The 25,668-nt window shown below is 38.3% G+C and overlaps 1 protein-coding gene and 1 pseudogene across 4 annotated transcripts in view; one reads left to right on the forward strand and one right to left on the reverse strand.

The window, feature by feature from the left end:
- Positions 1–25,668, forward strand: part of TUSC3 (tumor suppressor candidate 3) — a 309,006-nt gene that overhangs the window by 114,530 nt on the left and 168,808 nt on the right. For all 4 annotated transcript variants that reach the window (XM_007961713.3, XM_073017954.1, XM_007961712.3 and 1 more), the window contains exon 6: positions 6,396–6,485. In XM_007961713.3, the coding sequence (XP_007959904.1) occupies positions 6,396–6,485 (90 nt within the window). The remainder of the gene's footprint in view (positions 1–6,395; positions 6,486–25,668) is intronic.
- Positions 17,440–18,150, reverse strand: LOC103215374 (clathrin light chain A pseudogene; annotated as a pseudogene).

The raw sequence follows: 25,668 nt of genomic DNA on the forward strand, positions 1-25,668 counted from the left end.
TCTCATGGATATAGATGCATTTATTCTAAACAAAGAAATTACAGACAGTAATAAATAAGAATGGTAGTACGTTGTCAAGTTATTTCACTAATACAAGGATGGTTTTCTATATGAAAATTATCAGTGTAGTTCTCTATGCTAATAGTTAAACAGAAAAAAATATAATCATCTTTGATATATGCATATCAGCACTTAATAGGTTCAGTGCTTATGTGGGAATAAGAGAAAAAGCAAAATAGAAGGGAATTTCCTTATTTTGACTTTAAAAAATACAGTAAACGTCGTATTTGGCAACTTATTGAAATTCCTGAGATAAGGAATAATACAAGATGCCTGTTCTTGAGTATTTTACTGGGACCCTGAGCAGTGCATTGAGACCAAAACAAAAAACCTACACACATCCCGGTAAAAATAAAATTGCGCTTGTTCGCAGATGATTTGATTTTGTACATAGAAAAAAAATTAGATCTAATTCATAAATTCAGTAAGGTTAATGAATACATAGTAAATCATAATTCATATAATGAATCATAAAAGAAGTTTTTAAAAAATCTTTTGTCATAGCATCAAAAAAAATCTTGAATCAATCTAATAAAAGATATGCACACTGAAAACTGAAAAATTTATTCAAATAAATTTTTTAAAAACTTAAATGGCAGGTTAATCTGTTAATGGATTGGTAGACTAAACATTGTAAAGATACCCAACTTGATCTTGAGCAGAATTTCTGCAGATTTTTTGATGTGGAAATTGACAATGAGATTTTAGCAGCGGGTAATGAATAGAGTAGTTTAGACAATATGAAAGAAGAATAATGCTGGAGAACTTACACTTACGGGTATCAACAATTATTATAGATCTTTAATATTTAAGCCTTATGGTATTTATTTCACAAAAAGCCATCTGGAACAGAATCTATAGTCCAGAAACATACTCACACTATAAAATCACTTGATTTGTAACGAAAGTGGCCTTACAGTGCAATGAGTAAGTATAGCACTTTTGATAAATATTGCTGGGCCAACTGGATATCCATATGGGAAAAAGATGAATTTCAACTTTTACTTCCCACCATACACAAGAGGAATCATGAATCTAAAAGTAAAATGTGAGCATTTAGCAGTTTTAGAAGAAAGTATGGATATGTATCTCCATAATTGGTGGGGGGGCAAAGATTTCTTAGAACATAAGAACTGGTAACCATAATAGAAGCCATAATTGATAAACTGAACTACATTAAAATTAAGAACTTCTGTTTGTCAAAAACACGATTAAAAAGATGAAAAGAAAGACAAGCCTCATGTTTTGATGAGGACTATTTGCCATGTATAAATTTAACAAAGAACTTGTATCAAGAAACGTAAAAAGCTTGACAAAACAAGAAGAAAAAGACAACCAAGTTTTAAAAGAGGTAAATGGCGTGCTGGGTACTTTACAAAAATGTCCAAATTTCAATAAACATGTGAAAAGGTATTCAACCTTATTAATCAGGGAAATGCAAATAAAATGACAATGTGACACTGTCATGCCTCTACCAGAAAAACTAGAAGAAACACACAGAGGCACACAGCTCATACCAATAATTGGTGAAGATGGATATCAATTGGATCTCTCATGTACCGCTATGTGGAATATAAATTTCATTCAACCTCCTGAGAAATGTGTTTGGTTATATCTATTAAAGCTGAGTATACTTACATACTCTGTGATACAGAATTTTCAAGAAAATGTTCCTTACCTTGGGTAGGTTATGTAGATTATGATTAGGAAGAGACACAGGAGAGCTCCTGTCTTTCTGATAGTGTTCCTTTGCTTGATTTCAAAGCTAGTTGCAAGGATGTGTTTGTTTTGTGAAAATTAATCTAGCTATAGCTATGAATCATGCCTTTTTTGTGTGAATATAGTTAAATAAAAATATTTTAGTCAGATTAATTGCAAAACTAAAACTTCCAGATTGCTGAAAGTAGTGAAATGGTGACATGTCAGTTGTTACAACCAAAAAAGGATGCATCAGTTGTAAGAATTTTGATAAACTGAAGCCTAGGCTGTTTTGCATTTTAGAAGTGCATGTTACTTACTGTTTTGTTGTTTGTTATGAAAAGTGCCAGAGCTGTATGAATAAATACATTTGTCACTACTTCAAATGATTCTGCATGTTATTCCACGTTTGAACCTGGTTTTGTTTTATTAAACCATTTCCTGGCATCTTGAATAAATCATGTATTAAGATGATTTTTAAAACTTGTGACATACCATAAATAGTGTTGCTACTGCTGTTGTCTCTTTTCCTCCGTGTAGAATGTAAGCTTCTTGATGACAGTTTTCTATCTTATGTTTTTGTTCATCGCTTTATTCTCTGCTTCTAAATCAGTTCTTAAATATATAGTATCTTGAGTGAATAAATGAATCTTTTTTAAATGTCAGGGCACATGCTACTTATTCAAGATTTCTAGCTGAGGATGGGAAGCCTCTTGATTTTACTTAATTCTTACATCTCTAGTGTCTGGTGTACAGTAGTACTCCAGTAAGTAATTGTTAAATAAATAAAACAAACTGGAAGGGTTCTGTGGAGAACCATCTATGGGCCATGAGTTAACTCTGTTTTAGTAGAAGATTGACTGGGTTGACATAGCATTAACAAGATGTGGATGCAGGCCTTACCATCATGGATGCAGGGGGAAGCAGGAAGAGTGGCCTGAATGGAGAGTGCAGTGCCAGTTAAGGCATGCTAGCACATGGAGCCATTTAGGAGTATGGGAGCAAATTGTGGAGGGCTTTGGAATAATAATAATATTTATTGAGCATGTGTTGTGTATTGTGTGCAATTTTTAAGTACTCTACATGGATTAACCTACTTAATTAGGAAGTTTAGGAAGATTGATACCAGTATTATCCTAATGTTTTAGATAGGAAACTGAGGCCCAAGGCAATGGACTTGCTCAAGGTTGCACAGGTGCTGAAGATACATCTGCAACTTGAGTATTACAATTTACAAGTCTCCATTCCCAACTATTATGATAAAGTTCTAGGCAAGGTACTTTAAACATACCAGTGGTAGGTCTTAAGAGCATAGAAGGTTCTTGGGTAGATACTCCTGTTTGTGAATATCTTAGTTGGTTAAATATTTTTATAGCCAAAGAAAGACTTTTTATATTCTCATTCTCTCCCTCTCCTTCTCCCCCTCTCCCCCAACCTCTCTCTCTCTCCCTCCTCCATCTCCCTCCTCTCTCTCCCTCCTCTTTCTCCCTCCTCTTTCTCTCTGTTTCTCTCTCTTTCTCTGTGTCTGCCTCTCCCCCCTTCCTTCCCCTCCCCCCGCCCTTAGGAGATGTCCAGGCTGGAGTGCAGTGACATGATCTTGGCTCACTGCAACCTTCACTTCCTGGGCTCAAGTCATTCTCCTGCCTCAACCTCCTGAGTAGCTGGGACTACAGGTGCACACCACCATGCCCAACAAATTTTTGTGTGTGTGTTTTTTTTTTTTTTATAGAGACAGGGTTTTGCCATGTTAGCCCAGCTGGTCTCACCCCTGGGCTCAGGCGATTCTCTTGCCTCAGTCTCCCAAAGTGCTGGAATTACAGGTATGAGCCACCACGCTCAGCCAGTTTACCTGCTTTCTTCATTTTCTTTCTAACTCTCTGACTTGTGCGTCCCAGTTTCCTGGGCAGCTGTTCATGAACCAGCTTATGGGATTATTTTCTATGCCTGCTTTTCTTCTCCCACCCTACCTACTGTCCTAGAACAACTTCATCCATTCCTGTGACTATAGTAACCAACTATGTGCTCACAATCCCCAAATCTATAGCTTTTTCCTAGATGACTGTTATTAAACAGTATATGCAAGTGTCTCGTAGACATCTCAGCAGTTTTTTGAAGTGAATGTTTTGCAAGCACATTAGAATCAGTCATTTTAAAACTGAACTCCAGATCTTTGTAACCTGCTTCCCTTTCGCTTACATGCTTCTGTCACTCTGTATCTCACTGGGCCATACTACTCTGCTGCTCCAGTCATATCAGAAACAGTGGGGTTAGTTTTGATTCTCTTATTTTCTATCACATCACTCAATCACCAAAACTTACTGACTCCACCTATTAAATATTTGCCCTGTATGTCTGCTTCTCTCAGTTGTTACCTGTATCATGAAATAGACCACAGTAGTCTCTCATATTTATGCATCAGCCTCCAAACTGATGTCTCCAGTTTATTCTCCATACTGTGATTAGTGCCTCCTTTCTAAAATACATACTTCACCATGTGCTTTTGTAATTCAGTATTGGAATATTACGGAATCAGTAAATGGAGGGAGAAAAGGAGTGAACATGTACATAAAAGCAAAACCAAAGGTATATACCATAGTTACCATTGCTGTTTTAGTGACAAGGGTTAGGGCATAAAAAGATAAAACTGTAGTATTACCAAGTGTTTATTAAAAACAAAAGGTAATTTGTTTATACTATAAATGTTTTTGCTCACAAGATGTATCTTTTCCTGCATTTTTTTTTTTTTTTTAAAGATAGGGTCTTGCTCTGTTGCCCAGGCTGGAATGCAGTGACATGATCATGGCTCACTGCAGCCTCGACCTCCCAGCTCAGATGATCCTCTTACCTCAGCCTCCTGAGTAGCTGGGACTACAGGTGCACGCCACCATGCCTGGCTAATTTTTTATTTTTATTTATTTATTTATTTTTTTTTTTGTAGAGATGGTTTTGCCATGTTGCCTAGACTGGTCTCAAATTCTTAAGCTCAAATGATCCACCTGCCTCAGCCTCCCAAACTGCCGGGATTACAGGTGTGAGCCACTGTCCCTGGCCTGCAGTTTTTTTAAGGGCTCATTCTGTTGCCCAGGCTGGGTTTGAAATCCTGAGCTCAAGGGATCCTCCCATCTCAGTCTTCTGAGTAGTTGAGATTATAAGCACATGCCACCATGTCTGGCTCCTTTTTCTGGATTTTAAAATATAGTCTGCCTAAAACACTATATTTATAGCATAAATAATCAACTTTAATGTATACTTCAAATTTACTGATACGATACTCCTATACATTAAATATAGAATTTATTTCTCTCATATAACAATTTCAAATTTTTAATTGATGTTTTTAGATGGGGAATCACTCTCTGTGCTCACCCTGGGCTTAATAGTCTATTTAGTGTGTTTACCAAATTTAAGTGAAAATACTTTATAAAATCCTGACACAGAAAATATTCCAACCTAGGCTTAGTCTGTAAGACAAATCTGGCTTTTAACAAGTCTGAGTTAATTTCAGAGTTATTCTCAAGAAAGTCAGAAAGGGCTTCAGATTAACCCCTCTAAAGCTGTGTCATTATCTGTTGCAACACTTTGGCTGCCAAGCAGAAAACACAATCCAAATGTATTTTCTGGGTTTAGATATTGTTTCTTATTTGCCCCACTTCTTTCCTTTTGTATCCTTTTCTTCTTTAACAATTGTGCTAACCTAGAACATTTGGACTCCCAGCTGTGTGTTGCTCATTCTTGTCTTTGGTGTTTGTGGTGGTGGTGGTGGTGGTACTGTTTTCGGTACAAATGCCTATCAGAGCCAGGAAGCTGAAGTAAGGAGTGATTGGGCAAGATACAGGACAGCAGGAAGTCCAGGTACTGTTTTGACCTAGAGAACATATTTGGTCTAAAGGAGTCCCATTTCATTAACTTAAAAATATTTTATGATTTAAACAAAACACGCTGACACCTCAGTTACAGTGATTGAACTGTGACTTCTGGTTTATACATTCTCTGCCCACCCTCCCTGCAATGCCTTGATCTTCAATATTAGTTTTCCAAATACAGTTTTTTCTGATACATCCAGCAGGTATATAATCTCTGTGAGTTATTCCTGGCTGTGTCTTTTTGTGATTTCTTCCATCTCTTAACATCTTCTGAATTTACTGTGTCGTACACTTTGCTGAAAGTATTTAGGTACTTAACAGAGATTTAAGTACCATAATCCAAGCATGTAGGCTTTTGGTTATCCAAACTAATAGAAGAATGATGTTTAGAGGATATAGAAGATGATTATCATGTCCTTTCAAATATCACTAAAACATCAAGCGTGTCATCTGTGCTTCTGACTGGCTCAGGTGAGCACATAATATCAGATTGCCTGTCACCAGGTCAGATGCTTTACGTATGTTACCCGATGCAATTATTAACATATTTCTTTAACAGAGCTGGCATCCCAATTTTATAGATATGGAATCTGAGATGTAGGGAGAATAAGCAACTTACTCAAAGTCACATAGTTAATAAGTGAAAAATTTTTAAATGGGTGAGCTGATACATGATTTTTAAAAGGTAGTTTCTTGATGACCATTGTCTTTTAGAAATGCATTATTCTGGTATTCTTTGGTTTACATATTGATACATTGTACCCTGTTTTTCAGTGTATAGTCTTTGCTATGACTTCTGGCCAGATGTGGAACCATATCCGTGGCCCTCCATATGCTCATAAGAACCCACACAATGGACAAGTGGTAAGTATAATTTGTAAGCATGAATATTCTGAAGTTTAATCCAGCTTAATTTAGGAATAAGAAATTATGTTTAGTATTTAGTAGGAAAATATGCTGTTTGTAATTCAAAACATATATTCTTTCTAATTTACTACCTGTGTCACAGATATACACATACGCATACACACACACAGATTACTTTTTTTTAGGACTAAGGCCGCTTTAGTGTTGATTTTAAAAATTAGTATCTACCGTATCAAATATACGTGCATACACTATTTTTTCAAGTTTATCTACTGCTATGGCAATAATATATAACCGCACTAGAGGAAATTGGAACAGTTTGTAGTCAGTGTCCCTCCCATCCATGGTAAATTTAATTTTCTTCAGAAGAGATTAATTATGACATTGTCAAAAACCCTAGTGGTCATTGTATTAGAATGTTAGGAGCTCTTTGCCACAGAAGTAAAAGTGAAATTGATGTGCTGTTACATTAGTAGCAGAGTTCACATTAGTGACTGCCACTGAATTCACATAACTGAGTTTGTTGCCTTCTCCTTACGTTTCATGAGTAGGAAATACTGTGATAAATCAACATAGAAACATACTGTCTTTGAGACAGTATTAGGGTGGTGAAGATGAACAGTTTTTCATTTTCTGTCTGACTTTTTCTACTTTTTCTTTTGGAAAAGGTACGTATTTTCCTACTACAGTGGTGAGGGAGCTGAGGTATTTATACACCAGATCTCATCAGTCATTTGCTGAGTGCTATTCTCTTGGCAGAGTTATTACTTCTCCAGCACTGGTGGACTTCATCTGTCAAAGAAAGCCAGCCAGTCGAAGAAATGCAGGTGCTGGTGGTGGAAGTCAGGCTGGAACACACTAAGGCATTAAGGGCAAAGAAACATGGGCAGTGTACTACTCATAGACTGTATTTACTACAACTTAGGTTAGTTTATTCTGTTTTAGTAGATTCCAACGGAGAGGACAAAAATCATGAAAAAAACACATTTGGTATTGGTTTGATTTCAAGCTATGCTCTGGAAAACAAAGCAACAAAAGTCTCATCAATTAAATATAGTTTTATTTATAAGCCAGTATCATATGTCTTGTAAACAGTCCTTCAGAAAAAAGTATAAAAATATATGCATATTTAAGAACATCTATCTCTATAAGAAATTTTATCTTTATTTCACATTTTAACAGGTCTTTTTAAAAATTTTAGATTGATAGAGTACATGCGCAGGTTGTTACAAGAGTATATTGTGTGATGCTGAGGATTGGGCATTGCTGAGGCCATCACACAGATAGGAAGTTTTTCAGATTTTGGCCTCCTTCCCTCACTCTTTTTAGAGTCCCTAGCATGTGTTCTAATGTATATGTCCATATGCACCCAAGGTTTAGCTCCCACTTGTGAGAACATACAATATTTGTTTTCCCGTTTCTGCATGAATTTGCAACTCCAGCTGCATTCATGTTGATTCAGAGGACGTGATTTTGTTGTTTGTAATGGCTGCATAGTATTCCCTGGTGTATATGTACCATATTTTCTTTATTTAATTCACTGTGGGTGAGCACCTAGGTTGATTTAATGTCTTTGCTATTGTGAATAATGCTACAGTGAACATACAAGTCCTTGTGTCTTTTTGGTAGAACTGTTTATTTTCTTTTATGTATATACCCAGTAATGAGATTGCTAGGTAGAATGGCAGTTCTCATTTTAGTTCCTTGAAAGATCTCCAAACTGTTTTCCACAGTGGCTGAACTAATTTACATTCCCAGCAGTGGCGTATAAGCATTCCCTTTTCTCCACAGCCTTGCAAACATCTGTGTTTTCTTGACTTTTCTATAGTAGCCATTCTGACTTGTGTGGTGTCTCATTGTAGTTTTGATTTGCATTTCTCTGATGATTAGTGTTGATGAGCATTTTTTTCATGTTTATTGACCATTTGTATGTTTTCTTTTGAGAAGTATCAGTTCATATCCTTTGCCCACTTTTTAATGAGTTTCTTTATTTTTTGCTTAAGTTTTTTAAGTTCCTTATAGATTCTGGATATTAGTCGTTCGTCAGATGCATAGTTTGTATTTTCTCCTGTGCAGGTTGTCAATTTACTCTGTTGATAGTTTCTTTTGCTGTGTAGAAGCTCTTCAGTATAATTAGGTTCTACTTGTCAATTTTTGTTTTATTTGTGATTGCTCTTGAAGACTTAGTCATGAAATTTTTGACTAGACCAGTGTCCAAAAGGATATTTCTTAGGTTTTCATCTGGGATTTTTATAGTTTTAGGTATTTTTAAGTCTTTAATCCATTTTGAGTTAATTTTGTATATATGGAAAGCTAGGAGTCAAGTTTCATTTTTTTGCATATGGCTAGCCACTTACCCCAGCACCATTTATTGAATAGGTGTTTATTCCCCATTGTTTGTGTAGACTTTGTCAAAGATCAGGTGGTTGTAGATGTGTAACTTTACTTCTGGGTTGTCTGTTTTGTTGCATTGGTCTGCATGTCTATTTTTGTACCAATACTATGCTGTTTTGGTTACTGTTGCTTTGTAGTATAGTTTGATGTTAGGTAATATCCCTCTAGCTTTGTCATTTTTGCTTAGGATTACTTTGACTATTTATGCTATGTTTGGGTTCCATATGAATTTTAGAATAGCTTTTTTTTCTAATTCTGTGAAAAATCATGGTAAATGGAGAGGAATGGTGCTTAACCTGTGCATTGCTTTGGGCAGAATGGCCATTTTAATGATAGTGAGCCTTCCAATCCGTGAGCATGGGATGGTTTTCCCTTTATTTGTGTCATCCGTGATTTCTTTCAGCAATGTTTTGTAGCTCTCCTTATAGAGATCTTTCACCTCTTTGGTTACATGTATGCCTAGGTAATTGTGTGTGTGTGTGTGTGTGTGTGTGTGGCAGTTGTGAATAAGAATGTGTTCTTGATTTGATTCTCAGCTTGAACGTTATTTCAATAACTCAAGCATTATTTAGAAATGCTACTAATTTTTGTAGATTGATTTTGTATCCCGAAACTTTACTGAAATTTTTATCAGGCCTTTTGCTAGAGTCTTTAGGGTTTTCTAGATATAGAATCATATGGTCTGCAAAAAGAGATACTTTAACTTATTCTTTTCCTAAATGGATGTTTTCTGTTTCTTTTTCTTGCCTTATTGCTCTCATGAAGACTTCCAGTACTATACTGAATAGGAGCAGAGAGTGGACATACTTGTCTTGTTCCAGTTCTCAGGGAGAATGGTTCCAGCTGTTGTCTCTTGTTCGGTATGATGTTGCCTGTGGGTTTGTCTTAGATGGCTCTTACGATTTTGAAGTATATTCCTTTGATGCATTTGAGGATTTTTATCACGAATAGATGCTGGACATTATTGAAAGCTTTTTCTGTGCTTATTGTGATGATGGTATGGTTTTGTTTTTAAATATGTTTATGTGGCATATTACATTTATTGATTTGTGTATGTTGAACCAACTTGGCATCCCAGAAATGAAACCTCCTGATTATAGTGAGTTAACTTTTGGATTCAGTTGTTGGATTCAGCTGATGGATTCAGTTTGCTATAATAATATTTTGTTGAGGATTTTTACATCTATGTTCATTAGTGATATTGGTGTATAATTTTTTGTTGTTGTTGTGTCTTTGCCAGGTTTTGGTATCAGTGCTGCTGGCTACATAGAATGTGTTAGGGAGGATTCCTCCTTTGTTTTTGTTTTTTGGTTTTTTTTGAGTAGTTTCAGTAGGGTTGGTACCAGTTCTTCTTTATGTATTTTACAGAATTCATCTGAATACATCTGGTCCAGGGCTTTTTTTGGTTAGTAGGTTTTTTATTACTGATTCAATTTCGGAAGTCAGTATTTGTCTGTTCAGGGTTTCGGTTTCTTCCTGGTTCAGTCTTGGAAGAGTGTATGTTTCCAGGAATTTATCCATTTACTCTAGATTTTCTGGTTTTTGTACAATGAGGTATCAATATAGTGCCTGAGTATCTATTTTATTTCTGTGGCATCAGTTGTAACGTCACCTTTGTCATTTCTGATTGTGCTTATTTGGATCTTTTCTTTTTCTTCTTTGTTAATCTAGCCAGTAGTCTTTTGATCTTGTTTATCCTTTCAAAGAACCAACTTTTGGTTTCATTGATTCTTTATATAGATTTCTGGGCTTCAATTTCATTCAGTTATGCTCTGATTTTAGTTATTTATTTTTGTCTGCTACCTTTTGGGCTCGTTTTTTCTTGTTTTTCTAATTTCTCTAGATGTGATGTTAGATCGTTGAGATTTTTCTGTCTTCTTGATATAGGCATTTAAACACTATAAACATTTCTCTTAACATTGCTTTTACTGTATCCTAAAGATTTTGGTATGTTGTATCTTTGCTGTCATTTGATTCGAAGAATTTTTTATTTTCTGCCTTAATTTGTTATTTACCCAAAAATCATTCAGGAGCAAGTTGTTTAGTTACTGTGTAATTTTGTGTTTTTGAGATTTCCTCTTGAAATTAATTTCTATTTTTATTCCACTGTGATCTGAGAATATGCTTGGTACGATTTTGATTTTTTTGAATACTTTGTGACCAAGGATGTGATTGATCTTTGAGTATGTTTCATGTTCAGATAAGATAAGAAGAATGTTTATTCTGTGGTTGTTTTGCAGAGTATTGTGTAGATGTCAGTTAAGTCCATTGCATTTAATTTAAGTTCAGAATTTCTTTGTTAATTTTCTGCCTCAGTTATCTGTCTAATGCTGTGATTGGGGTCTCGACATTCCCCCACTATTGTTGTGTGCCTATCCAAGTCTTTTTGTACGTCTAGAAATTTTTTATGAATGTTTTATGAATCTAGGTGCTCCAATTTTGGATGCATATATATTTAAGATAAGTCTTCTGAATGAACTCATTATCATTATGTAATTACCTTCTTTGTCCTTTTTTAACTGTTGTTGATTTAAAGTCAGTTTTATCTCATATAAGTACAGTCTCTGCTCTGTTTTGTTTTTCTTTTGAGTGTTAGATCTTTATCCATTACTTTGAGCCTATGAGTATTGTTACATGTGAAATGGATCTATTGGAGATGGAACATATTTTAATGCAGTTTTCCACTGTCTATTAACTGGAGCATTGAGACTGTTTACATTCAACGTTAATACTGATATGCGAAGTTTTCTTCCTGTTGTGGTGGTGTTAGCTGGATAACCTTTAGTCTTGATTGTGTACTTGCTTTATAGGGTCTCTGGGCCGTGTGCTTATGTGTGTTTCTGTGGTGGCAGCTATTATTCTTTTGTTTCCATGTTTAGAACTTTCTTAAGTAGCTCTTGTAAAGCCAGTCTTGTGGTAATGAATTCTATTAGTGATTGATTCTCTGGGAAAGATTTTATTTTTTCACTTATCAGCTTATTTGGCATGAGATGAAATTCTTGGTTGGAATTTTGTTTCTTTAAGAATTCTAAAAGTTGGCCCCGCTCTCTTCTGGCTTGTATGTTTTCTGACAGGAATTCCTATGTTAGCCTGATGGGGTTCCCTTCATAGGTGATATGACCCTTTTCTCTAGCTGCCTTTAAGATTTTTCTTTTGCATCGTCCTTGAAAAGGCTGATGACTATTTGCCTTGGGGACAGTCATCTTGTGTAGTTTCTTGCAGGGAATCTCTGCATTTCTTGTATTTGCACATTCATTTCTCTAATGAGATTGGGGAAATATTTGTGGGTTATATCCTCAAATATGTTTTCCAAGTTTTCTGCTTTCTCTTAAGAATGCAAAATGAGTCATAGATTTGGTTGTTTTACATAATCTCTTATTTCTCAGAGGCTTTGTTCATTTTTTAAAATTATTTTTTCTTTATCTGACTGGGTTGATTTGAAGGAGTGATCTTCAGGCTCTGAAACTGTTTCTTCTGCTTGATCTAGTCTATTGTTAAGACTTCCAACTGTAATTTGAAATTCCTTTAATGGATTTCTCAATTCCAGAGGTTTAGTTTCTTTCTTTCTTACTATATCTTTGTTGTATTTCAAATTTTGAATTGCTTTTCTGACATGCTTGGATTGGATTTCAACTTCCTCTTGGATCTCATTGAGCTTCTTTGCCATCCAGCTTCTGAATTTATATCTTTAATTTCACACATTTCATCCTGGTTAGGATCGATTGTTAGGGAGCTAGTGCAATCCTTTGGACATTACAAAAGACGAACTTTTTCAATTCTTGTACTTCCTGCACTGATTCCTTCTCAGAAAGAACTGGTGCTGCTTTTTCTTTTTGAATTTGCTATTGTTTGGTTGGGGCTTTTTATTTTTATATTCTTTTTTCCTTGAAGGTTTCACTATGGCGTATGGTGTGTATAGTCAGTTGGCTTTGTCTCTGAGTGCTTTCATAGGGCCAAGACTTTGTACGGTTTCCTTGGTTGTAAATAGGTTCCTGTGGTGGGTTTCACAGGCTCTGGGTGTTGAAGCATTGTGGTTTTGTTTGGTGGTGTAATTCAGAGTGCAGTCCACTGGATGACACTTAAGAGATAAGGGCCTGCAAATAGGATCTTAGTTGTGCTCTCCACTATTGTATTTCACTGCATCCACAGTAGTGCTCTGGGGAGGGAAGGCGGGGGCGAGATATGACTGCCTCTCTGGTTTCTGAGCTTTGGCGGTAACCCGTTCAACTACTGGTGCCTTTCCAATGTTTTCCTTGCCCTGGGGGTGGGTAGGGGGCGGGCTCTAATGGGCTATGCTTCTGCCTCCTGTAGAGCAGTCCAGGAGAGTCACAACTCGTTGGAAACCCACTGTTCTCTGTATTTGCGTGAGTCAGAGCGAGTTGTGGGGTGTGTTCACTGGTGGTCTGGTGATGCAGCAGATGAAGGGCAGAGGATCCTGACCAGGGCAGCAGTGGAACCATATGTACAACTGGTATATTTTCAACCTGGCAGCCCAACAAGCTTGAGTTCTCCTGACCTGGTGGGTCTCCCTCCAGTGTCTGTACCAGGAGCAGGCCCAACCGGCTAAGCTTGTCCTAAGCCTTCTGCACCCAGATAACTGTTCTAGACATTTGATGCCTTGGGACTCCTTGGGGAAGAAGCTGCAGCTGGCTGTCAGGCTGCATTCATCCCGGACTGGTCTTATGGAAGTGGGGATGCCCAGCTCTGATGTCAGCACATGAGCCCATGCCACAGTCTTCTCTGTGTTCTGAGACAGGGCTGCTTCCCCACTCAAGCTAAGGCCACAGATCTCAGCTTGGTATCCCTGGGTGGTGTCGTCAAGTCCTGGGGAGTTGGGACCAGATTCAGGGGTTTGTTCTCTAGCCCCTGGATGTCAGGCACCAGCTGTGCTGCAGGAGAGCAGACTGCTCCTAGGCCTCCAGCAAAACACTCAGATGGGGCAATGGAGGCTGTGCTGTGGGCACACTTCTGCAAGATCACTCAGGCAGGCAGGCTTAGGAGGGGCCACGGGGTTACATGGATCGGATGCACCCCAGCCCTGTGGCAATGGTGGCTCTGCTCTCTTCCAGCCTAGCAGACGGCAGGAGCTGCAGCCACTCAGTACAGCATGGCAAGCCTTGGGGCATGGACACCTATGGTCCCACATTTTGCTGCAGCTGCACTGCACAGTGAAACATTTGGGGAGGTATGCAAGTTTGAGCTGTGCTTCTGCCTGTTCTCTGGGTGGCTTCCCTGCCAGTTCAGAGGTCTGTGGGGGTTTGGGAAACCTGTAGCTGGGATCCCAGAGGTATGTGGTGGGAGTGTGGTGCCGAAGTTCCTTCACTCACTGCTTCCTCGACTCTGAGTGGCCTCCTAGCTTCCTCCCTCTTTAATCACAATGTCCATCTCCTCTCTGTTGACCTGATGCTTTCTCACAAAATCTTTATTCAGAGTGTGATGGTTTATTTGATATTTTGGTTCCTCTTGGTGGAATAGACAGTTCCTGGCTGTTTCTAGTTAGACATCTTGAAGATTTAAAAAATTCTTAAACAGATGGATAGATAATTTGTTCCCTTATCAGAAAGTTTATTCTTGATGCTGTGTCAACAGGGCTTTTGTTTTGAATTGTACTTTTCAGAAGTGATGTTCACTGCAGTCCTCTGAGCCATTTATTTCTACTACACATTGACCTCAACATCAACAGTGTACATTTGGGGAAAACACTGTTTAGAATGGCACATAGTTTGTGGCAATCAACAGAATCAGTGTATAACAGACCTGTATCAGCTCTGATATTCTGATTCTATCTTTAATAGCTGAATTTTCCAACTGCAGTGAGCAAATTGGGCCTGACAAGCTTAATAAAAGACAGGAGTATTTTGTTGGGTGTTCTTTTAGTTCTTTGATTTTTTTGAAAAATTAGTGGTATTTATAAGGCTAGTGACTCCGCTCACATTTTCATGTTAATTGTGAAATCAAACATGTCTAGGAAAACCTGAAGATGTTGACAAAGTGTTTCTTCATTGAACTTAAATGTAAATGAACACAGAAAATATAAAGAAAATTAATAGTGCAGGCAGTGTGGTGCTGTGCTGATTTGCAAGTTTATTTGTTTGTCACTATTAAGATACTGTGTAATGGCACAAGTCAAGTACTAATGATCCACTGAACAGCATGAAAGTCAACACAAAAGCAGTCATTATTGTGTAACTAAAGGGCAACTATACAAACGTATGGTTACATAGGACATAGAAACAATTTCTGTTGTTAAAAAAGCAATAATCTTTTAACAATATGCACTTGACGAAATAAAGCTTATGCGTAGGCTGTAACTCCCACCATGAACAAATGCGTTATTTTCAAGATTTGGATTTTAGCTACTGCTTGACAAGAATTTCTCTGGGTTAGCCAGATATAGTCCAAAAATTTTCACTGCATTATAATTCAGTTGTGAGTAAAACTGAGTGTTATATTCTACATGCACATGCAGAACATTTTATTGCAAAATGACCTGCTGATGTAGTCTAAAATTTATCATTGAGGCATTTTCTTCCTATTTCTTAGGCAACCATGTTATACTTTATCCAACTTTCTTCACTTTCATGCCTCAGGGATTTTGTACATGCTAGGTCTTTGAGAGCCATTAAGGATGCTATCCCATTTTTTTTAAATGTTAAAAATCTTATAGACTGATTTAGATTAAATATAATGTTTTCAACAGAAATATTTACAAAGGGCATTCAGTAGCTTTATTACAGTCTTCATATCACCAGCAAAGAGAATGTTAACATTATCCTAAACAAAAAAAACCGAGCAAGACGAGTAATTGACACACATTAAGGATATACGGAAATCTTGGTGGTAGTATTTGGAATTGAGATTCTTCCCTTTTATTTATTTATGCCTTTATTTTTCTATCCACTTAACATTATCTCTTATGTACTCTGTTTGCACTAGTAGAACAGATATATCATGCTGCTCATTGTCTAGTGGGGATACATAATATGATATCAGTTAGCCTAAAGTCTCAGTCTTCAGAGCCTTGCTTCTTATTGAGTTGCATGATATTTGAGACTGGAATTGTTTTAGAATTTTGCCTCAGCACCATGGTCATTTTATGGCTGTGACACTGCATCTGATCTCTTACAAACTCTGCCTTATCGTTATATTCCTTTTTATTTTTTCATATTTGTGTCTGCCTCTTCATTCCTTCTTTCCACCTGGTTTTAATTTTTAGTGTCACCATTTAAACTATATGCATTCTTTATCCTAACATCTGACTGAATCTTGATTGCCAGCCCAGACTGCTCTTATACCTCCCTTCAATTGTTACTACCTACCTATGATCCTGGCAATTAATTACAATGAAGAACCATGTGAATTGTACCCTTACTTCATGACAAAGCATTCACACATGGTAGATACTAAAGCAACGATATTGCATAGATATATAAATCTTTCTTTGCAGATAGGAACTCAAATTATATCTTTAGCCTTTCAAAATGTTAAGTGGATCAGAAAAAAATTGTTTTCCCTGCTAACATTTGTTTGTAATTAAAACCACATGCACAGAGGGATTATAGAACTACATAATGCAAATGTGTCTTAATATGTCAAACTTCATCTAATACAGTTAATTATTCTCTGAGTATCAAGAAGAAATACTACATCAGAGGAGAAAGTGTAAGAACAAAAAGAGAGAATCAGTGCTCCCACAGAGAAAGGGATAAACTACTTGTTAACTTTTTCATATTCTTAAAATATTTTCCTGTTAGATAAATTGTGTAGTACATTGGAAAGAGTCCTATGGTCTTAAAAAAAATTATTTTTTTAAATAAGAAATTATTTTCATATTAATGAAGTTAAGTATAATTATATTAAAGATAATTCGTAATTATGTACATTCAGGATTGAAAAAAGGTTTTTCATTTATAACTCTACAATTTCAAAACAAGATATACATTTCAATAACTCAGAAAAATTCTTTTCAGTGCATGTTTATCAAGCGTCATTAGGTTTTGATTCCATATCATGCTAGTCTATGATTTTAGTAAGTTTTTCGTAGCCTTACATGAGATGAACATTCAAAAACTAACACTTCAGTATTCTTTGTTTTTAACTTTTAGGTTCAAGGGTACACGTTCAGATCTGTTATATAGCTAAACTGTATGTCACAGGGGTTTGATGTACAGATTATTTCACTGCCCAGGTAATCAGTATAGTACCTGATGGGTAGTTTTATGATCCTCACCCTCAAGTAGGTCCTAGTATCTGTTGTTTCTGTCTTTTGTTTTTTGTTTTTGTTTGAAATAGAAATTTATTCTCAGAATAATGAACAAAAGCACAGGTTGAAGCTACTGTTAGGAGGCTTCCCTCCCTTCCATTTCCTCCTTCCCCCTCCTCTCTGTATGCCAGGGAGAACACAGTTGAAGGAAACATGCAATCACAAACAACAATCAGCTCTAAACACAAAAAAGTTTGGTCCAAAAGAACTCAGCATAATTAGTCCAGTTACTTTGTAGAACTTCACTGGGTAGGATGAAGATACTGCAGATGTAGTGTTTCCAAGGGCGGTTCATCAGTGCACCAGGGGTACCTGGTCGAGGGAGCTGAGGACTGAGTGCATGCGGGGGACCTCTTCGGCCTACTTGCTGGACCTGGGGTTACAGTCACACAGCCAGGCCACTTGATGCCACTCAGTGCTGCGGGATGACTCATCAACGTCATTTACAAAATCTTCTGCCCTTTGTTTGCCCTTTGTTGTTTGCCTTTGTTTTCTGTAGCTGCTCGTCTTGTCTTGCACACCACTCTTCCAGCTCCTTTATCATGTTTTCTTTCCACTCTGCTTCCTGCTTCTGAGAATAGGCAGCAAGTGCTTCTAAGCGTTCCATTTTCTCTTTTTTCCATTTGCAAATATTTTCAGGCTGTGATTAGAATCGATCCACTTGTGAAATAGCGGCATAATTGTCTCTTGGACGATTAATTTCCTGGTGGTAGTCACCATCATCACTCCGTCAACAGCATCTGGACCCCTAGCTGTTTGCCTTGAGGCTGGGGCCCGGGGGCGACAGCATCCAGGATGTCGAAGGTGACCTTGTCGTTCTTGATACCCGTAGTCTTGCTCTCTTGCTGTGCCAAGAAGGCCGCTGCTGGGTCTTCTTCACTGGTGCCGGCCACTCCATTCCGCAGGACAGGATCCCCAGGGGTGCCAACAGGGACACCGAATGGATCTTGCTCAGCCATGTCTTTCAATTTAATGGCACAGACACCAATGGTAAGAGACAAAGTAACCAATCCACTGACACCATGCCTGGCAATCGTTGTTGTGGTACCAATTGGGAGAGGTTGTTCCTTTCTTTGTGTCTATATGTACTCAGTGTTTACCACCCACTTATAAGTGAGAACATGCTCTATTTGGTTTTCTGTTCCTGTGTTAGTTCACTTAGGATAATGGCATCCTACTCCATTCATGTTCTGCAAAGCACATGATCTCATTCTTTTTTATGGCTGCTTAATAATCATATATATATATATATGTATATATGCACCACATTGTCTTTATCTGTTCTACCATTGATGAACATTTAGGTTAATTCCATTTCTTTGCTCCTATGAATAGTGTTGTGATGCACATACACGTCTATGTGTCTTTATGGTAGAACAACTTACATTTTTTGGGGTGTATACACAATAATGGGATTGCTGGGTCAAATGGTAATTAATTCTGTTTTAAGTTCTTTGAGAAATCGCCAGACTGCCTTCCACATTGGCAGAACTAATTTATACTCCCACCAGCAGCGTATAAGCTTTCTTCTTTTCCACAATCTCGCCTATTATTACAAAATAGATTTTGTAATAATAGATTACAAAATCTATTATTGTCTGTCTTTTTAGTAACCATTCTGATTGGTGTGAGGTAGCATCTGATTGTGGTTTTGATTTGCGTTTCTGTAATGATTAACGATGTTGAGCATTTCTTTTTATGCTTGTGGGCTAGGTGTTTGTCTGCTTTTGAAAAGTGTCAGTTCGTGTCCTTCGCCCCTTTTTAAAGGGAATTTTTTTTATTTTTGCTTATTTTTCTTACAAATTCTGGATATTAGACCTTTGTCAGATGCATAATTTGCCACCACTTTCTCCTATCCTGTAAGTTGTCTGTTTATGCTATTGATAACTTCTTCTGGTGTGCAGAAACCCTTTAGTTTAATTATGTCCCATTCGTCAATTTTTCTCTTTCTTGCAGTTGCTTTGAGCGTCTTCATCGTGAAATCTTTGCCATATCCTATCTCCAGAATGGTATTTCCTGGGTTATCTTCTGGGGTTTTACAGTTTTGGTTTTACGTTTAAGTATTTCATCCATCTTGAGTTGATTTTTGTGTCGGGTGTAAGGAAGAGATCCAGTTTCAATCCTCTGCATATGGCTAGCAAGTTATCCCAGCACCATTTACTGAATAGGGAATCCTTTCCCCATTGTTTGTTTTTGTCAGGTTTGTCAAAGATCAGATAGTTGTAGGTTTGCAGCATTACTTCTGGGCTCCTTATTCTGTTCCATTGGTCTGTGTGTCTATATTTGTACCAGTACAATGGTGTTATGGTTACTGTAGCATTGCAGTATAGTTTGAAGTCTGGTAATGCCAAATGCTTCCAGCTTTGCCCATTTTTGGTTCCATATGAATTTTAAAATAGTTTTTTTCCTAATTCTGTGAAGAATGTCCTTGGTAGTTTAATAGGAATATCAATGAATTTGTGGATTGCTTTGGGCAATGTGGTCATTTTAACTATAGTGATTCTTCATAATCATGAACATGGAATGTTTTTCCATTTGTTTCTATCATCTCTCATTTCTTTGAACAGTGTTTTGCAATTATGAAATATTTCAGAGATCTTTTACCTCCTTGATTATCTGTATTCTTAAGTATTTTATTCTTTTTATGGCAATTATGAATGGGATTGCATTCGTAATTTGGCTTTCCCCTTGGATATTGTTGGTGTATAGGAATGCTATTGATTTTTCTGCATGATTTACTCTCCTGGAACTTTGCTTAAGTTGTTTAGCAGATCAAGGAGCTTTTGGACAGACTATGGGGTTTTCTAGGCATAGAGTTATATTGTCAGCAAACATAGATAATTTGACTTCCTTTCTTTTTATTTTGATGCCTTTTATTTCATTTTCTTGCTGGATTTCTCTTGCTAGGACTTAACAGTACCATGTTGCGTTGGAGAGGTAAGAGAAGGCATCTTCATCTTGTTCCACCTTTCAAGGGGAATGTTTCCAGCTTTGCCCATTCACTATGATGTTGGCAGTGGGTTTTTCATAGAGGGCTCTTATTTTTTTTGAAATATGTTCCTTCAATGTCTAGTTTGTTGAGGGTTTTTAACATGAAGAAATACTGAATTTTTTTGAAAGCCTTTCATGTATGAAGATGATCAGGTGGTTTTGGTTTTTGTTTTGAGACAGAATCTCGCTCTCTTGCCTAGTCTGGAGTGCAGTGGTATGATCTTAACTCACTGCAATCTCTGCCTCTTGGGTTCAAATGATTCTCATGCCTCAGCCTCCCAAGGAACTGGGATTACAGGTGCTTGCCACCACGCCCGGCTAATTTTTGTATTTTTAGTAGAGACAGGGTTTCACCATGTTGGCCAGGCTGGTCTAGAACTCTTGGCCTCAAGTGATCCACCTGCCATGGCTTCCCAAAGTGCTGGGATTACAGGCATGAGCCACCGCACCTGGCACATGTGGTTTGTTTTATTAGTTCTGTTATGTTGTGCATCACATTTATTGATTTGTGTATGTTGAACCAACATTGCATCCCAGAGATAAAGACTTCTTGATCATGGTGGATTAACTTTGATATACTGCTGGATTTAGTTTGCTAGTATTTTGTTGAGGATTTTTTGGTCCATATTCATAAAAAATGTTGGCCTAATGTTTTCTGGTTTAGTTGTAACTCTGTCAGTTTTTGGTATCAGGATGATGCTAGCCTCATAGAATGGGTTCGAGAGGAGACCACTCTTATTTATTTATTTATTTATTTATTTATTTATTTATTTATTTTTTGCTGTAGTTTCAGTGGGAATGGTAGCAGCTCTTCTTTATACATCTGGTAGAATTTCACTTTGAATCCATCTGGTCCTGGGCTTTTTCTTGTTGTTAGGCTTTTTATTACTTACTCAATTTCAGAACTTATTGTTGGTCAGTTCAGGGATTCAGCTTCTTCCTGGTTCAATCATGGGAGGTTGTACGTTTCCAGGAATTTATCTGTTTCTTCTAGGTTTTCTAGCTTGTGTGCATAGAGGTATTTGTAGTAGTTTCTGAGGGCTTTTTTAAAATATTTCCGTGGAGTCAGTGGTAGCATCCCCTTTGTCATTTCTGATTGAGTTTATTTCGATATTGTCTCTTACTTTAGTACTCCAGCTAGTGGTCAATTTACCTTACTAGTTTTCCACTATTGGACTGTGTGGTTATGTCAGTCTCTTCATAGGGCTCTAAGAATGTGTTTTATGAATCTGTGTGTTCCTCTGTTGGGTGCATATATGTTTAAGATAGTTAGCTCCTCTCGTTGAATTGAGCCCTTTACCATTATGGAAAGGGCTTGTCTTTCTTGGTCTTTGTTGCTTTAAAGACTGTTTTGTCTGAAATTAGAATACCAACTTCTGCTTTCTTCTGTTTTCCATTTGCTTGGTAGATTTTCCTCTGTCTCTTCACATTGAGCCTGCAGATGTGATTGCGTGTGAGATGGATCTGTTGAAGACAACTTACCATTGGCTGTTGATTCTTTATTCAGCTTGCCACTTTGTGCCTTTTAATTGGGGCATTTAGCCTGTTTACATTCAAGGTTGATATTGATATGTGTGGATTTGGTCCTGTCATCCTACTGTTAGCTGGTTATTATGTAAACTTGTTGGTGTGGTTGCTTTACAGTGTCACTGGTGTATGTATTTAAGTATATTTTTGTAGTGGCCAGTAATATTTTCTTTCCACATTTAGTACTCCTTTCAGAACCTCTTTAAAGGTGGTGCTGGTGGTCACGAATTCCCTTACCATTTTCCTTCCAAAAAGGATTTTACTTCTTTGCTTATGAAGCTGAATTTGGCTGGATATAAAACTCTTGGTTGGAAGTTTGTTCGTTCTTCTTTTTTTTTTTTTTTTAAGAATGCTGAATATGGGTCCCCAATCTCTCCTGGCTTGTAGGGTTTCTGCTATTTTAAGCCTTATTGGGAGTTCCCTTTATAGGTGATCTGGCCCTTCTCTCTAGCTGCCTTAACTTTTTTCCTTTCATTTTGACCTTAGAGAATCTCATGATTGTGTGTCTTGGGATAGTCATAGTGTATAGCATTTCACAGGGGTTCTCTTCATTTCCTGACTCTAAATGTTGGCTGTTGGCCTCTCTAGCAGGCTTGGGGAAATTTTCATGGGTGATAGATATCCTGAAATACACTTTCCAGGTTGCTTGCTTTCTCTCCCTTTCAGGGACACCAATGAGTCATAGATTTGGGTCGCTTTACATAATCCCATTTTTTACGTAGGTTCTGTTCATTCTTCTTTATTGTTTGTTCTTCATTTCTGAATGAGTTTCAAAGAGCCGGTCTTTGACCTCTGAGATTCCTTCCTCAGCTTGCTCAATTCTGCTGTTGATACTTGTGATTGTATTCTGAAATTCTTTGAGTTTTTTAGCTCTATTACCTCAGTTTAGTTCTTTGTTGAAATAGCCATTTTGTCTTTCATCTCCCACATAATTTTATTGTATTCCTTAGAATCCTTGGACTGGGTTTCAACTTTCTCTTGAATGCTGGTGATCTTCGTTTCTATCCGTATTCTGAATTGTATTTCTGTTATTTTAGCCTGGTTAAGAACCATGTTGGCCAGGCGCAGTGGCTCATGCCTGTAATTCTAGCACTTTGGGAGGACGAGGTGGGCGGATCACCTGAGGTCAGGAGTTTGAGACCAGACTGGTCAACATGGTGAAATCCTGTCTCTACTGGAAATACAAAATTAGCCAACCATGGTGGCTTGCGCCTGTAATCCCAGCCACTCAGGAGGCTGAGGCAGGAAAATCACTTGAACCTTGGAGGCTGCAGTAAGCCGAGATCATGCCATTTCTCTCCAGCATGGGCAACAAGAGAGAAGCTCCATCCAAAAAAAAAAAATGATTGTCGGGGAACTAGTGTGGTCATTTGGAGGTAAGAAGACACTCTGGCTTTTTGAATTGCCAGAGTTCTTGCGCTGGTTTCTTTTTATCTTCGCGGGCTGATGTCCCTTCAATCTTTGAAGTTACCATCCTTTGGATGAGTTTTTTGTTCTTTTATCCTCTGTGATATCCTTGGGGCCTTGATTATGGTATAAGGTGGGTTTGGCTGACTGGCTTTGTTTCTGGAAGATTTGGGGGGGGCCATGGCTTAGCTGAAGACTCCCGAGTTGCATGCCCTAACTCTGGGGCACTGGTTTCAGGCTCTAGCTTTGTTCTCTGGTTCCTCCTGATTACTAGAGGGGGTGAGTTTTCCCAGATAGCTGGTCACAACACTCCCATGAGTGGTGTCAGCCAAAGTGCTTGATGGGAAGATGGCAGTGAGATTTGTGCTGGTTTACTCATGGCAGCAGCAGCAGTAGCCTGGCGGGGTGCGTGCTCGTTGGCCAAGCTGAGGTATTGGGTGTGCTGGTGTGCTGGCATCCAAGCATGTGTTTGCACCATTGCCAGTGTCAGAGCAGGGGCAGAGACCTTTTGGGCATGGGACTGGTGCCCTCCATTCACACAGGCAGCAGTGGCAGTGCAGCATTGGGGGCAAGGCCACTAGTGTCAGCGCAGCGGTGGTGTCAGTGGAAAGAAAGATCAGGCACAGGAGGGCACGCAGTTAGCACCCTCTGATGTGGTTTGGTTGTGTCCCCACCTAAATCTCATCTTGAATGTTAACTCCCACAGTTCCCACATGTCATGGGGGGGACCCAGTGAGACATAATTGAATCATGGGCGCAGGTCTTTATCATGCTGTTCTCATGATAGAATAAGTCTTATGAGATCTGATGGTTTTATAAAGAGGAGTTCCCCTGCATTAACTCTCTCTTGCCACCATCCATTAAAATGTGACTTGTTCCTCCTTGTCTTCTGCCATGATTGTGAGGCCTCCCAAGCCAAGTGGGACTTAAGTTCATTAAACCTCTTCTTCTTCTTGTGTCTTTATCAGCAGTGTGAAAATGGACAAATACAGTAAATTGGTACCAGTAGATTGGGGCGTTGCTGAAAAGCTACCCAAAAATGTGGAAGTGACTTTGGAACTTGGTAAGAGGGAGAGGCTGGAAAAGTTTGGGGGCTTTAGAAGAAGACAGGAAAATGTGGGAAAGTTTGGAACTCCCTAGAGACTTGTTGAATGGCTTTGACCAAAATGCTGATAGTGATATGAACAATGAAATCCAGACTAACGTGGTCTCAGATGAGGATGAGGAACATGTTGGGAACTGGAGCAAAGGTGACTCTTGTTATGTTTTAGCAAAGAGAATGGTGGCATGTTGCCCCTGCCCTAGAGATTTGCACAACTTTGAACTCGAGAGATGATTTAGGGTATCTGGTGGAAGAAATTTCTAAGCAGCAAAGCATTCAAGAAGTAAGGTGGGTGCTATTAAACACATTCAGTTTTATAAGGGAGGCACAGCATAAAAGTTCACAAAATTTACAGCCTGACAATGAGATAGAAAAGAAAAACCCATTTTCTGAGGAGACATTGAAGCCAGCTTAGAAATTTGCATAAATAATGAGGAGCTGAATGTTAATGGGGAAAATTTGTCCAGGGCATGTTAAAGGTCTTCACGGCAGCCATCACAGGCCCAGAGGCCTAGGAGGCAAAAGTGGTTTCGTGGGCCGGGCTCAGGGTTCTTGTGTCGTGTGCAGCCTAGGGACTTGGTGCCTTGTGTCCTTTTTGCTCCAGCTGTGACTAAAAGGGGCCAAGGTACAGCTCGGGATGTGGATTCCGAGGGCACAAGCTCCAAGCCTTAGCAGCTTCCATATGGTGTTGAGCATGTGAGTACACAGCAGTCAAGAATGGAGGTTTTGGAACCTCTGCATAGATTTCAGAGGATGTATGGAAACACCTGGATGTCAAGGCAAAAATTTGCTGCAGGAGTGGGGCGCTCATGAAGAACTTCTGCTAGTGCAGTGTGAGAGAGAAATGTGGGGTCAGAGCCCTCACACAGAGTCTCTACTGGGACATTGCCTCGTGGAGCTGTAAGAAGAGGGCCACCATTCTCCAGACCCCAGAATGGTAGATCCACTGACAGTTTACACTGTGTGCCTGGATCCCTGCATCCCTAGTATGAAACCCACTTGATCATCTGTTCAAGTGGATTATCTGTTTGATAGGTTGTTGGGTTCAGTTAGCTAGCATCTTGTTAGGAATTTTAGCACCTGTGCTCATCAGGGATATCGGTCTGTAGTTTTCTTTTTTGGTTATCTTTTCCTGGTTTGGGTGTTAGGGTGATACTGGTTTCATAGAATGATTTAGGGAGGGTTCCTTCTTTCTCTGTCTTGTGGAATAGTGTCAGTAGAATTGGCACCAATTCTTCTTTGAATGTCTGGTAGAATTCTGCTGTGAATCTATCTGGTCCTGGACTTTTTTTTGTTGGTAATTTTTAAATTACCACTTCAGTCTTGCTGCTGTTCAGGGTATCAGATAAGCTAGGAGGGTTGCAGCTTGCCAGGAATTTAGCCATCTCTGTAGATTTTCTAGTTTACGTATGTAAAGGTGTTCATAGTAACCTTGAATGATCTTTTGTATTTCAGTTGTGTCAGCTGTAATATCTCCTGTTTTATTTCTTATTGAG

This window comes from Chlorocebus sabaeus, chromosome 8, assembly GCF_047675955.1.
Source record: "Chlorocebus sabaeus isolate Y175 chromosome 8, mChlSab1.0.hap1, whole genome shotgun sequence".
In the NCBI taxonomy this organism is placed as follows: domain Eukaryota; kingdom Metazoa; phylum Chordata; class Mammalia; order Primates; family Cercopithecidae; genus Chlorocebus; species Chlorocebus sabaeus.